The sequence below is a fragment of the Puma concolor genome, chromosome B3, assembly GCF_028749965.1.
Source record: "Puma concolor isolate L17-30 chromosome B3, mPumCon1.1.hap2, whole genome shotgun sequence".
Classification (NCBI taxonomy): Eukaryota; Metazoa; Chordata; class Mammalia; order Carnivora; family Felidae; genus Puma; species Puma concolor.
Genome location: NC_141672.1, coordinates 131172021 through 131185390, shown reverse-complemented (window position 1 = coordinate 131185390; position 13370 = coordinate 131172021). Strand labels below are relative to the sequence as shown.

Sequence of the window (13370 nt, the reverse complement as noted above, 5' to 3'; positions counted from 1 at the left end):
GTGTCAGAAGGAAGCTTTGAAGGAATGGTAGAAAACAGGCCAGGAGAGGGAAGTAGAAGCTTCTCTGCTCCTCATTTAAAAAGTGACATGAAAGCAGACTACTATGAACAACTAGGTCAACAAATGGACAAATTAGAATAAATGGAAAAAAAAGTAAAAACATATAACCTACCAATACTGAATCAGGAAGAAACAGAAAATCTGAACTGATCAATTATTAGTAAAGAGATTCAATCAGTAAAAATCTGCCAAAGAAGAAAAACCCAGGATCAGGTGGCTTCAGAGTGAATTTTACCAAACATTTAAAGAATTAACACCAATCCTTCTCAAACTTAAAAAAAAAAAGAAAAAAAAGAAAAAAATCAAAGAGGAGGGAGCATTTCCAAACTTACTTTACAAGGCCAGCATTACCTGACCAAAGCCAGAAAAGGACACCATACAAACCAATATCCCTATGAATATAGGTGCAAAAATTCTCAATAAAATACTAAGACACCAAATTTAGCAGCACATTTTGGGATCGCTCACCATGATCAAGTGGGATTTATTTCAGGGATGGAAGGTGGTTCAACATACGCCAATCAATCAGTGTGATACACCTTATTAACAAAATGAAGGATAAAAATCATATGATCCTCTCAATAGATGGAGAAAAAACATTTGATAAAATTCAACATCCGTTCAAGATAAAAACTCTTAACAATTTAGGTGTAGAAGGAATGTACCTCAGCATAATAAGGGCATATATAACAAGCCCACAGCTAACATCATGCCTAGTGATAAAAGGGTGAAAGCTTTTTCTCTAAGATCAGGAATAAAACAAGGGTGCCCACTCTTGCTACTCTTATTTAACGTAGTACTGGAAGCTCTAGCCAGAGCAATCAGGGAAGAAAAAAATAAAATAAAAAGCATGAAATTGAAAAAAAAAAAAAAAAAGTAAAATTGTCTCTATTTGTAGATGACATGATTTTCTATACATAAAATCCTAAAGACTCCCTCAAAAAAACTGTTAGATCTCATCAGTGAATTCAGTAAAGTTCCAAGATACAAAATTAACATATGGTAACATATTTATACACTAACAAGGAATTATATGAGAAGAAATAAAATTATCCCATTTACAATAACATTAAAAACAAAGAATAAATTCAGCCAAGGAGGTGAAAGATCTCTACACTTAACACAAAACATTGATGAAATAAACAGAAGATAAAAATGGAAAGGTATCCTGTGTTCATGAATTGGAAGATTTAATACTGTTTACATTTCCATATTATTCAAAGCCGTCTAGAGATTCAATACTATCCCTATCAAGATTCCAATGGCAAATTTTACAGAAGCAGAAAAAAAAAATCCTACAATTTATATGGAAGCACAAAAGACTTAATAGCCAAAGGAATCCTGAAAAAGAAGTATAAAGCAGGGGCATCACACTTCCCGATTTCAAGCTATATTATAAAACGACAGTAATTAAAATAGTATGGTAAACGCATGAAAACAGATACAGACCAACAGAACAGAAGCGAAAACCCAGAAATCCACCCCTGTATATACAGCCAAGTAATATTTGAGAAGGGAGCCAAGAATACTCAATGGTGAAAAGATGGTCTCCTCAATAAATGGTGCTGAGAAACCTGGATATTTACATGTAAAAGAATGAAGGTAGATCCCTATCTTGTTCCACTCACAAAAATTAACTCAAAATGGATTAAAGACTTGAATGTAAGAGCAGAATCCACAAAACTACTAGAAGAATCCATAGGTGGTAAGCTCCTTGACACTGGTCATGGCACTGGTTTTCTGGATATGACATCAAGAGCATATGCAACAGAAGCAAAAATAAATAAGTGGGACTATATCAAACTAAAAAGCTTCTGCACAGCAAAAGAAAATAGATCAACAAAATGAAAAGACAACCTACAGAATGAGAAAAAATATTTGCAAGCCATATATCCAATAAGGAGTTAGGAGCCAAAATATGTAAAGAACTCACACAACTCAGTTGCAAAATATATTTAAGTACATATATATATGACATATTATATATACACTCTTACATATTATAATATATATGCTATTATATATTATATATTACATGTCATATATATAATCATAATATATATAATATATATATGACAATTAAAAATGGGCAAAGCACCTGAATAGACATTTTTCTAAATAAGGTATACAAGTGGCCAACAGGTACATGAAAAGGTCCTCAACATCGCTAATCACTGGGGAGATGCAAATCAAAACCACAATGAGATACCACTCCATATCTGTGAGAACAGCTATCATCAAAAAGATAAGAGATCATAAATGCTGGTGCAGATGTAGAGAAAAAAGAATCTTTATCATTCTCCCTCAACCCCAGGCAGACTTCACTATTAACAGAGGCAGTTTAAAGAACTGTGTTTCAGAGGAAGGACTGTGACCCTTCCTCAGCTGGGCAGTCCTGCTCGGAGCGACCCTGAGGCTTCTGCTGAGTCTCCACAGCCTTGTTGCCCCAGAGTAAAACGGGAGCATCATTTGCCTGATGATGTAGATTCCCTAGGTGCCCACAATGTTGGGCACTATTGTTCAATCAAAAGGACTGAAGACTACCTATCAAATCTGTTTCTTTAAAATATTAACACACTAAAAATGTAGTAAAATGTGTACAAAATGAGCTTCATGGTCTCTCTTACGCATACTTAATAAAGGCACTCTAAAGCACATTGTGCAGACCAATCAGTGAGACTGTGCTGGTTTACCACTTCTGTTTTTCACCTGTTGGGATAACCCTGAACACAAGCCCTGGGCACGCCTTGCCCCCTAGACACGGACACCTCCACCTTCTCCAACACTGTTGTATCATCTCTTCATTCTGAATCACCACCGCCGAAATTAAAAAAAAAAAAAAAAAAAGAGAGGAATCAATTTTCCTTCACAGAAGAAATTATTTTATTCCATTTGAAAAAAGTAAAGGATACAGATAATTATTCTTTGCCTGGCAAAAGCCATTTTCCCATGGGACTCAGCTCTGCCTGGTGAAGTTAATGGTGACACATTAGAGAAACCTGTGGCCTCCAGGGGCACAGTGAGCACAGACATTTGGCTGGAAGAGCATTCACATGATCCAAACATTTCCTGGAGCAAAGATTCACAAGCTCATTTTATCGTGAAGACCACTGTGGTTTTGAAGAAAACATTTAACTTTGAAGATACTTTAAATTTACTAATTGGACCCAGGGCAAATCATTTTTCACATAGCTGAGAGGAGAAAAATTAGAAGCCCATCTCAAGTACCCTCCTCTTACACGATGAAATCTTCTCAACTTATCTCTAGGTCTGATGTGTCAAATGACATGCAGTGGGTCTTCCTCCCTGGTGGCAGGCTTCTCGGAGGTTAAGCCACCAACCACGTAAGCCCATTTCCACTCTTCCTTGGGACCGAGATGGGTTCTGGCCACACAGGCTCTTCAACCCTCACCCCACACACCCCTGCTGCACCTGCAAGGCCTCAGAGGCTGACCCGGGCCTCTCCGGAGCCTCCACATTGAGCACGACTGCTGCTGTGTAGAAGAGACAGGAAAACCTCAGGATGATGGGTGCCTGACCCCTCTTTAATGGCCTCCACGGCAAGGGTCACCATGAGGCCCTCCATTAAGTGTTTGGTCTTTAACATCATAAGCTGCACTATACAGAGAGCGTATTTACCCAAAGAAAAACACTGAGTCCCTTTCTAGTGCAATGGTTCTAGAATTCCTTAGAATCAAGGAAGCTGCAGGAAGCATACCCATCCTCCCTGCACTTTCCTTCCAGTTACACACAGGGGCTGCTGCTCTCAGCAACAATGGACTGGTGACTGTTCAGCCTTAGAAGCATCACACGTTGGGACCTCGGTGATAGGCACTCATTCTTCTCTCTGCACCTACTCAGCTCCAGACACTGGCAACAATTCCTTCTAAGAATGCTAACTTAGGGAATCTGGTTGGCCACTGCAGTGAGAATACACCCCAGGTGAAACTGAGCAACAGCCCCAAGTGTTCCAGCCAAGACATGCTGGACACACCATGCAGCAGCTTAAAACAGGCCTGTGCGTCACTAAGTTAGCTCTGGAACTACAAAGAACAGAACTGCCGTTTACTCAATATTAGAGCAATTTGGATTTAGGGCATTTTCAATTCTAGAAAGGACACTGCCTCAAAAAAGCTAACTGGTGGGGCAAATATGAAGTAGGGTCAGTTACAATGGTTATCTGTCAGACTCCAAAACAGGGTGATACTCAATGCTACTGGACAGCTCCTTTGCCAGGGAGATAAAGAACATCATTTGTCAGTTGGTCATCCCTTCACAGCAGGCAGGGGACACCGCACACAGCCAAGTGACCAAAGCTGACCCCAGAGGCTCCCACACTGAAGGTCCAAGGCCGCTCTTCAACTTCCGAACACATCCAACTTGGGGGCCCACACAGTGCCAGTCCACAACATACCTTCAAGAAGTGGCACCTGCCACGTGAAAATGTTTCTCTTGCTGTTAACTTCTGGATGTAGGAGGCTGAGGGTGCTGGTGTTTTGGCTCCCACAGCCTTGGGTTAGGCAAGCCTACTCCCCAAGGTGAGTGTTACTGAGAACACAATGGTGTTTTCTGAAACGTGTCCGTATGTCACAGAAAAGGAAATGCGGCACCCAAGGCTCTGGCCGATGGCAGGTGATGCATGTTAGGAGGTCAAATGCTGACACTGGCCGGATTCTTTAGGAACAACGATGGCTAGTTCCCTGCCCGGGTGGTCTGACTGAACTGGCTGTCTGAAGAGGGGATGGTTGGCACTGGGACGGCTACTCTGGGGGCTTGCCCTGGAACTGCACTCACGGTCATCGAGCCGTTGGGGACAGTGGTTGTGTTCAAGCCGCTGGGGATCTCGCCAGTAGCCTGTATTTTAAAATAGACCAAATAAAACACTGGTAAAACAATCCCAATTAGAAGCATGATAAAAACAGCATTCCACCACTGAATCCCACAGTCTGCACCGTTTGTTGGGGTCTTCGGAGGCGCTGGAAGCAGCGGCTGACTGGAGGTCTCTCCACAGCAACTTTCATTTAAAAAGATTTCTGACTGCACGGCGCGCTCAATATTCTGGTCAATGCCCTTAAAGAAATCCGTCAGTGGGCTGGAAAGGGCACTGGCGCCTACAGCTGCCCTGTCTGGGTCTGGCAGCTCCTCGAAGGTCACTCTAGTCTCTGAGGATGGGCTTGGGACGGGTCTGAGTTCTTTGTGGGTCTCTGTTAGGATCCCATGATTTTTCACTGGGATCTTAATAGATTTCAAAGCATATAAATCTTGTTCTCTGATGAAGTTGTTGACTTTCTTGATATCTGCGACCTAGGAAGTCATGAAGACAAACATCATCAACTATGTAAACTCCTTAGAACTAATATCCAAAAAGTAGCTCTTTCCGAAAGAGGATCCAAGCCCACCCCCCTTTAAGACCCTGATGAATATTGGAAAACTGCACCTGCACACATAATGAGTTTAGGCTGAATAGCTGTTTTTTCACTTTAACTCAGCCTTATCACAGTTCCAAGCAGATTTACAAGTTTGAATAACATATAATCGGTTTTTGGAAAAGCGTTTTTTGTTTGTGTACAGTGTGACTGCAACAAAATGTTTTTAGGTGAAACCCAGTCATGGTACTAAAAATGCTATAGTGGCCCTTTCTACTTCTTCTAACTTCTGAGGCAACAATGCCCCCGTCTGGCTGACTTCCCTCCCACATCAGAACCCAGTACAGTAGCTGATTACATTAGCGATTGCCAGACCAAACCTCAGCCAGCTTGACACTCAGAACCGACTTTAACTGTCATTTTGTTTTAAGAGGTAAGTCCTCATGATTCTACCATGTTTTCATGCCCAGAAGTACTGTATGGTATATAAACTTATTTTGTAGATAAAAGCAATCGAGAGTTAATTCACTTTGAGGGTTTACTAACACTTATGATACTTAGTAACACGTAGGGAATCACACGGATCTAGGTGGAATGTACGGACTGAAATCTCCGATTCAATATTAGGACTCCAGGAGAAGAGGCAGCACTGTGGGTTTCACAAAGTAACAAAGAGCAAGACAAATCTTAAGGGAGGGGTGGTGCAAAATTTAAGTCAAACCCTCCCTCAAGCTAATGTTTGGAACTTAATGAAAGTGTCAGAGATGGACTTTAAGGTTTTAACTCCTAAGTCCACTTTAACTAGAGTGTAACTACGGCCAACAGACCTTTAGACAGCACCTTTTTCAAATCAATCATCTCCATTATTTTACTTATTGAGCAATTGTTTTTATCATCTAGTTGAACTGGGGCCGTGGACATGTTTAATTTACCATGTCCTGAAACTAAAGCATAAGGTGCTTGAGACCTTTTTGTCTTTGCCCTTCATAAACTAAACACCAAAATTTATTTACTTTCAATAGGAAAACTGATTACTTATTGGAGGCATTATATGTACAGTCTTCATGGCTTAATTAAGCCCACTTTTCTAAGAAGCCCACTGCATCCACTCAGATCTTTGTAGGGTAGGATTCATTTGCAGCCCATGTTCAATAAACCATACAGTATGCCTACTAGAAGCTGGTTAGAGAGTCAAATATAAATCTCAGTACAATTGAGAGACCACTATGTGTCCCTAGGAGGTCAGCCTGTGTATTTCCTCTGGGAAATACCACAACATCCTATACAATGTGTTTAGCCACTTGAACCTCGTTAGATAAATAACAAGACACTTTAAGGAAGAAAAGATTTTTAAAACAAATTGGTTAGACAGCCTTAGAGGAGGCCATAGAAAGTTATAACACAGTGTTATTAGCAAAATGAAATAAAAAGTTTCAATCTAGGAGAAAATGCAGCAATTCTATAAATACTTTCCTACTTACTTTGCCATGTTAATCACTCTGAATGCTAAAAACATAATTAAAGAGAGAAACAGGGTTATACAGATACACAGCGCACACAGGCTAGATCATGCAGTTCTAAAACAGAGAACGTCAAACTTGGCCAATCCAATAGGCTGCAACCAGCAAGAAAGTGTCAGAAAAAGAGAAGTAGCCAAAAAAAAAAAAAAAAGCAACCCTACCAAACAAATCTTGGATAAATTCTGCATGGCATCTTTGGCCCTGGCAGGTCTTAAACAAAATATGCTCAAAACTATATAAAAAAGGTTTCTGAAATTACTTGGAGGGACAGGGAGAGAAGTGCTCTGCAGAGAGAGAACTGGCCCAACACCTGAGATTCCTAACCCTCACTTTTTATGACCCCAAGGTTCAGAACTCAAAGCACTTCACCTGCGTTCCATCTCGGGCCAGATGGGAAACCCCTTCACCGATACCACAGGCCTCTGGACACCACCCCTGGGGGGGGCGGTCAGGAAGGGGCAGCAAGGGCCCCCACCCTTCAGTGAGGTCCTCTGTTCCTCTAAATACACAGGAGCCACCTTCACCCGTGGGGTTTCTTACTTTGCAGCCATACTGAAGAGCGAGCTTGTTGAGGCTGTCCTCCTGGGCCAGTTCCCGCTGAAGCAGCACCACGTCCCCCGCTCCTGGCTGGTGAGGGTGGGGGGCACCCTTCTTCTGGCGCTCCTTGCCCCGGGGCCGCAGAGCCACGCGGTGGGACTCTTCCTCAGAGGAGTCCCCTGAGTCCCCACCACCGTTCTCAAACATGTAAACGTGGCTGGTCGGAGTCCTACAGACAATGGCTGGGCCTTGGAAGGTCTTGGTTAACACTTCCTTCTGCCTCATTTTCTTAACTGAAAACCAAACCCCAGGGTTAATTCCACACAAGGCACATCCATTCCTCTTGCGGCTACAGTAAGATAAAGGACTTATTGCTAGAGAGATTACTCCCGTCCCCTTCCACTATAAATACTCGACAGATACCGTCAGTACAAAAAAGAATGTGTTTTACGCTAGCTCAGATGGAGGATGAGGGAAAGGTAATTGCCTAATTGCACACTTTCTGCATAGAAAATGAAAAGAATCGCGGGGCACCTGGGTGGCTCAGTCGGTTAGGGGTCTGACTTCAGCTCAGGTCATGATCCTGAGGTCTGTGAGTTCGAGCCCCGTGTCGGGCTCTGTGCTGACAGCTCAGAGCCTGCAGCCTGCTTCGATTCTGTTTCCTTCTCTCTCTCTGCCCCTCCCGCGCTCGTGCTGTTTCTCTCTCTCAAAAATAAAAAAAAGAATAAAATAAAAAAAGAATCCCTCTTTCCCTCTTATTCCTCATCCAGAGCCGTGTCTCCCCAAAACCCATACAGATAAAGAAACTTCTCTTTTGGGTGTCAGAGAAGTAGAGAAGCTACCAAGATCCCCCCCAAGCAGAGAGGTTCCCACCCTCCCTGTTCTGTGAATCTTAACTGGGAACTTTGTACAAAACAATTCTTGTTCATTACTTTACACATTCCAAAGTATCCTCACCAAGAAGGTCAAGACTTAGGGCTCTTGCTTATGAGACCTAGGGGAGTACAATACTCTCGATTTCAAGTGCCGAAAGCTTGAATTACACACTATGCGGGGCAAGTTGGGGAGAAAATCCTTGTCGAGCTAAGAAATTCGTCCAGTTTCTCGCAGGTCCCTCTGCCTTCATTACATCCCACGTCTGGTTTTTATTTTCACCTCCTGCCAAGTGCCAAAGCCACGCTACCCCCTCTCCCCTCTTCAAACTGTCCGAATGAGGTTCCAGACACGAAATCTCAAACACGGGGAATGACAGCCTCCGAAAGAGCTGGCATCAGAACCCGGGGGGGGGGGGGGGGGGGGGCTTCGGGGACAGCCGGTGGCCCCCCCCGCGGCCGTGCCGCCCACCCCCTCTAACCCGCACCCTACAGAACCACGGGCCCGGAGGAGGGAGGCGGCGGGCGCCCGAGGACCGGCCGGCCTCGCCATCCGAGCGAGGGGCCTGCGAGGGGCCCCGGCGGCTCCCAGGCCTCAGTTTCCCTCAGCGCTCCTTCCGTGCCAGGAGGGCGGTCCCCAAACGGGCGCTGACAAAATCAAAACGGGGCGCGGCCCGCTCCTAGGCTTAGATGGGCGGGACCCCAACATTCCCCAAAGACACGACCTCTGACCTCTGCCCTCCAACCCCGAACAACCTCCAGCCAGCCCCCGACGGTGGCGGTCACTGCCCCTCCAGAGGCAGGAAGCTGGCCCACCCGCGAGCCGACCAGCTGGGCGAAGCAGCCGCGCCACTGAGGGCCCGTGCTGTCCCCCACCCAGGACCGCGGCCCCTCCTGCAAACCCCGGTACCTCAGCGCCCGGGATCCGCCGAGACTCGCCGCCGCCGCCGCCGCCGTACCTGCTGATTGGCTGCGAAAATCAGCAGGTCTCCCGGGGGCGGGGACGGCGAGACAGCCAATGAAATCAGCGCCGCGCAGGCTCTGGAATGAGCCGTGTTGAGCTAAGTCGGTACCGGAAGCTCAGCCCGGGGGCGGGGCCTGGGCGGGGCGGGGCTCCAGCTGTCCGACACGACTCTGGCCCCGCCCTCCTGCCTGCCACGGCGGCACCAGCTGGTCCCAGCTGCAGGTTTTGCTTCTGCTGTAGGCTGTAAGACCCCTTACCACCCTCTCCCGGTCCTCTGCTGACCCTCAGCTTCCTCCCCTGTAGAAGAGGCCTGTGTGTAAATGATGTTTAACGAGGGGGTGGATTCCCAGGAGAGCGGGTGTCCCCTGCTGAGGCCTCCCTCTGCGAAGCGGCTCCTCTGGGCTGGAAGGACCCGGGGTCTCCACATCTTGAGCCCTTACCACCACAGGAGGCGTTTGCCCCGGCCCGCTCAGGAAGACACAAAGTCCACCAAAGTAAAACACCGAACCTCGACAACACGGACCACAACAACACCATTTACCCAATGTCGATGGTGGAGGACTCCTTAAGCCTAATAGTGATGGGTGAACACTCTCATGCACGAAAAGCACAAAGGTTTAAAACTTCAACCCCCAAAAAGGAAACCAAAATTAAAAATCAGACCGTAACCAGGGGAAAATAATTGCAACATACACCACAAGATTAATATCCTTAACTGAGACACACCTCATCGAATTAATGAGAAAGTCATGAAGAGCCCAGTAGATAAATGAGTGGGGACAATTCACCAAAGAATACAAATGATTAATAGGGAAGAAAAATGAAACCTCAGTAGCAATCAAATTAAACTACAAAGCAAAAGGATAAAAACAAAAATATCTCTCCCTTTTTAGGCTTTCCATCCTAGTCAAAATAAAAGTGAAATTCCTTATCTTGGGAGACAAAGCCTAGGATGATGTGAGGGCTTCAGTCCATTCTCTGCCATTTACTCATTCTTTTTAGCCCCTCTCCCTTTTTCTGCTGGATTTTAAACACCCAGATCTCCCACCCCTGGCCCTTCACAGGAATGTCCTTCTTTCAGCTGCTGGTAGGGTTGGACTTTCTGACCCCCAGGCCTCAGATTAGTCACTTTCTCAGCAGAGCCCTCCCTGTTCCCCCCACATGCCAAGGCTCTCCCTCCATTTACTTGTTAATTGCCAGTTAATTTACTTGTTTAATTGCCAGAATCCTCCTGTCCCTAATTATCGCCTGTTGCTCACCACAACCTGTGTCCAATTCAAAGCCTACACTCAGTAAAGACTGGTTCAACAGGAGAACCATTAAGTCACTTGACCCGGGCTACATAGGAGCTACACAGGAGGGCAGTGGCAGCAGCAAAATCCAAATCCTAATGTGTCTGACTCCAAAAGCCCAGCTGGCAGCCACAGCTGTACTCCTGGCCCAGAGGGCTTGGTCATGGCCTGGTGGATTTGGCAAGTCTAGGTATCAGAATCGAAGAGTGTGATTACCGGGGAGAGAAGTCAGAGCAGAATCTGCAAAGCTGAATTAACATAGCCACTCCCTGATCAGTTACACGTGTTTCTTTCGTTCAGCATGTCTAATAAAAAACAAATCCAAACCCCACTCCCAATGTCCCTCCCCGCCAAATCCAGGTTCAAGAGAGATTTTATTTGAAAAGATTATTGCAAAGGGAGAAGAAGATTGTTGCAGGAGGGAGAACCCTCTGATTATAAGGTCTGTAAGCATCTCAGGAGTTAGGCAGAAAAGGGCTTTTCTTTTATAGAGAGAGATGAACAAGGCTAGAAGGAGTCAGGTGCAAGGAAGTAGAATAAAAGGGTGGCAGAATTGGGTATTAGACATGAAAACATTCTACCCGAGGCCAGCCTATTCTTGAGAGGGATTGTATGCTGGCTCAGGCTGAATGTGAGCTAAAGTCAATTCGGGCACCTGGATGAAGGAGAGAGGCTTAATGGAATTTCAGTTAACAAGCATTTTGTTCTGATTGATCAGAGGGGACAAGGGGCTCAGCTAATCATTTATGAGGCAAAGAAACAGAATTTAGAGGGTCTGTGTCTCACCTTGTCACAGGTAAACAAGGATGGCATCCATGAGTCTTAATTTAAGTCGTATGGGGAAAGAAGGGTTCTTTGCAATAAGCCGTTTTCCAGAACACAATGGATGGGTGGGGATGGGGAGATCTTAACCTTCGCTGTTTTCCAGGAGCACAGGGTGTGGTAAAGTCAAGCTTCTGTCTGTGGATCTATCTCCCCATCTCAGGCCCTGGAGCACAGTGGTGAGTAAAGCTCTGCAGCCTCTCATGGGGCTTACACTTCTAAAGATGAGCCACAACAAAGACATACTTAGAAAGAGCATGACAGATTATGCTAGATCCTTGAAAAAAGAAAAACTAGGTCATATGCGTTAACGAAAATTACCCAAACTTCATAAAGGCCAAAGGATGGTTGTGTGTTCTTCCAGTATCACGCTGGAGCTTGGGTAGTGAGCCTGCCCAAGAATAATCTGATTCTCTAAAGCAGCAGTTCTCAAAAATGTGGTCCATCTGATCCGGGGGACCCCCGAGACCTTCTCACTGGGTCTATGAGGTCAAAACTATCTTCATAGCAATGCCAACATTATTTTCCTTTTCTACTTCATTCTCTGTTGATAGACAAGTAATTTAGCTAACATATATTGAGTCCATACTGGATACAAGGCCACACAACACTCCTGTGAGGTATTTTTACAATCCCCAAATTACAGATGGAAAAACTGAGTGCAACAGAAATTGCAAGATGCCTAGCCGATACCCATTCTAGCCTTTTGCTTCGGAAAAGAACCCCAATATTATCTGGGGCAGCAATGTGCCACGCTGACAGCTTCTTGCAGTGGGGTGTGACTGTGAAGAAGTTTCAGACAATGGATCGTAAGAGGAAAATGTTGGGTGGGACTTCTGACAAAGCTTTTCAAAGGCAGACATCGGGAAAAGCTCTGTATAGTATGGGTGTTCTTTTTACCCTCTTCCCGCTGCCTGGGATGAAGATGTGATGGCAAGGGCACCTGCACTCATATCGGACATTGAAGCAACTTTGGAGGTGGAACCCATGTGCTCAGGACAACAAAGCAGAAAAGATGGAAAGTGTGTAGGAAAGAACTAAATGTCCCCATTGTTTAAGAGATTAAGATTTCTGTTAGGGGCAGCGATGCAATTCCTGAATTAGATATTTGGGCACAGAGGTTATATGTCCTAGATGTCATGGCTAGCAAGTACAAGAGGCAGAATTAGAACTAACAGTTCCTTCAGAAACATACTCTAGTTTTCTCTCCAGGCCCTTGGCTAGGTTGGCTGAGATGCAGGTGAGGTCAGAGAGGAGGTGCTCGAGCAACACGGCTCCCCCTCTGCACTGTGTCAGGGTCACATCCACCAAGGACAGTCCCACGGCTCCGTCGCTGAGACAGCTGCAATCCATCCTCCACAAGCCGGCAGGCCTACTCAGATGCCCCTCAAACTCCTGCCAAACCTAGAGCATCCTGTCTGTCCCCTGTGACACCCTGCTGTGGACTGAATTGTGTCTCCACTAAATTCAGATGTTGAAATCCTAACCCCCGATGTAACTGTATTTGGACATAGGGCCTATAAGGAGGTAATTAAGGTTAAACGGGGTCATAAGGGTGGGGCCCTGATCCAACAGAATTAGTGTCCTTGTAAAAAGAGACACCAGAGAGCTTGCTCTCACTGTCTCTCCTTCCCTGCTCACACCCAGAGGAAAGACCACACAAGGATGCAGCAAGAAGGTGGCCAGATCTGAACCAGAATCTGAACCCTGATGGACCTTGGTCTTGGAATTCCAGATTCCAGAACTGTAAGAAATAAATTGCTGTTGTGTAAGCCATCCAGTCCGTGGTGTTTTGATATGGCAGCCCGAACTAAGACATCGACCTTCTCCCTGGAAGGGCAGAGGATGGAAGGGAACAGATGCTGAGTGGCTGACTTCTACTAGATATTGCAAAACTCCACTGGGCAGAGAGCAGAGATTTGTACTGGCAGTCATTA

The 13370-nt window shown here is 45.3% G+C and overlaps 1 protein-coding gene across 7 annotated transcripts in view; it reads right to left on the bottom strand.

Annotated features, from left to right (window-relative positions):
- Positions 1-9336, bottom strand: part of LYSMD4 (LysM domain containing 4) — a 32774-nt gene extending 23438 nt beyond the window's left edge. The window contains exons 1-3 of one of the 7 annotated variants that reach the window (XM_086711427.1): positions 9266-9336; positions 7487-7776; positions 2920-5364 (exon numbers count right to left, since the gene is read on the bottom strand). In XM_086711427.1, the coding sequence (XP_086567553.1) occupies positions 4753-5364; positions 7487-7768 (894 nt within the window). In that variant the 5' untranslated portion in view covers positions 7769-7776; positions 9266-9336 and the 3' untranslated portion in view covers positions 2920-4752. The other 6 variants (XM_086711425.1, XM_086711428.1, XM_086711429.1 and 3 more) reach the window with 6 other exon arrangements.
- Positions 9337-13370: the final 4034 nt, after the last annotated feature.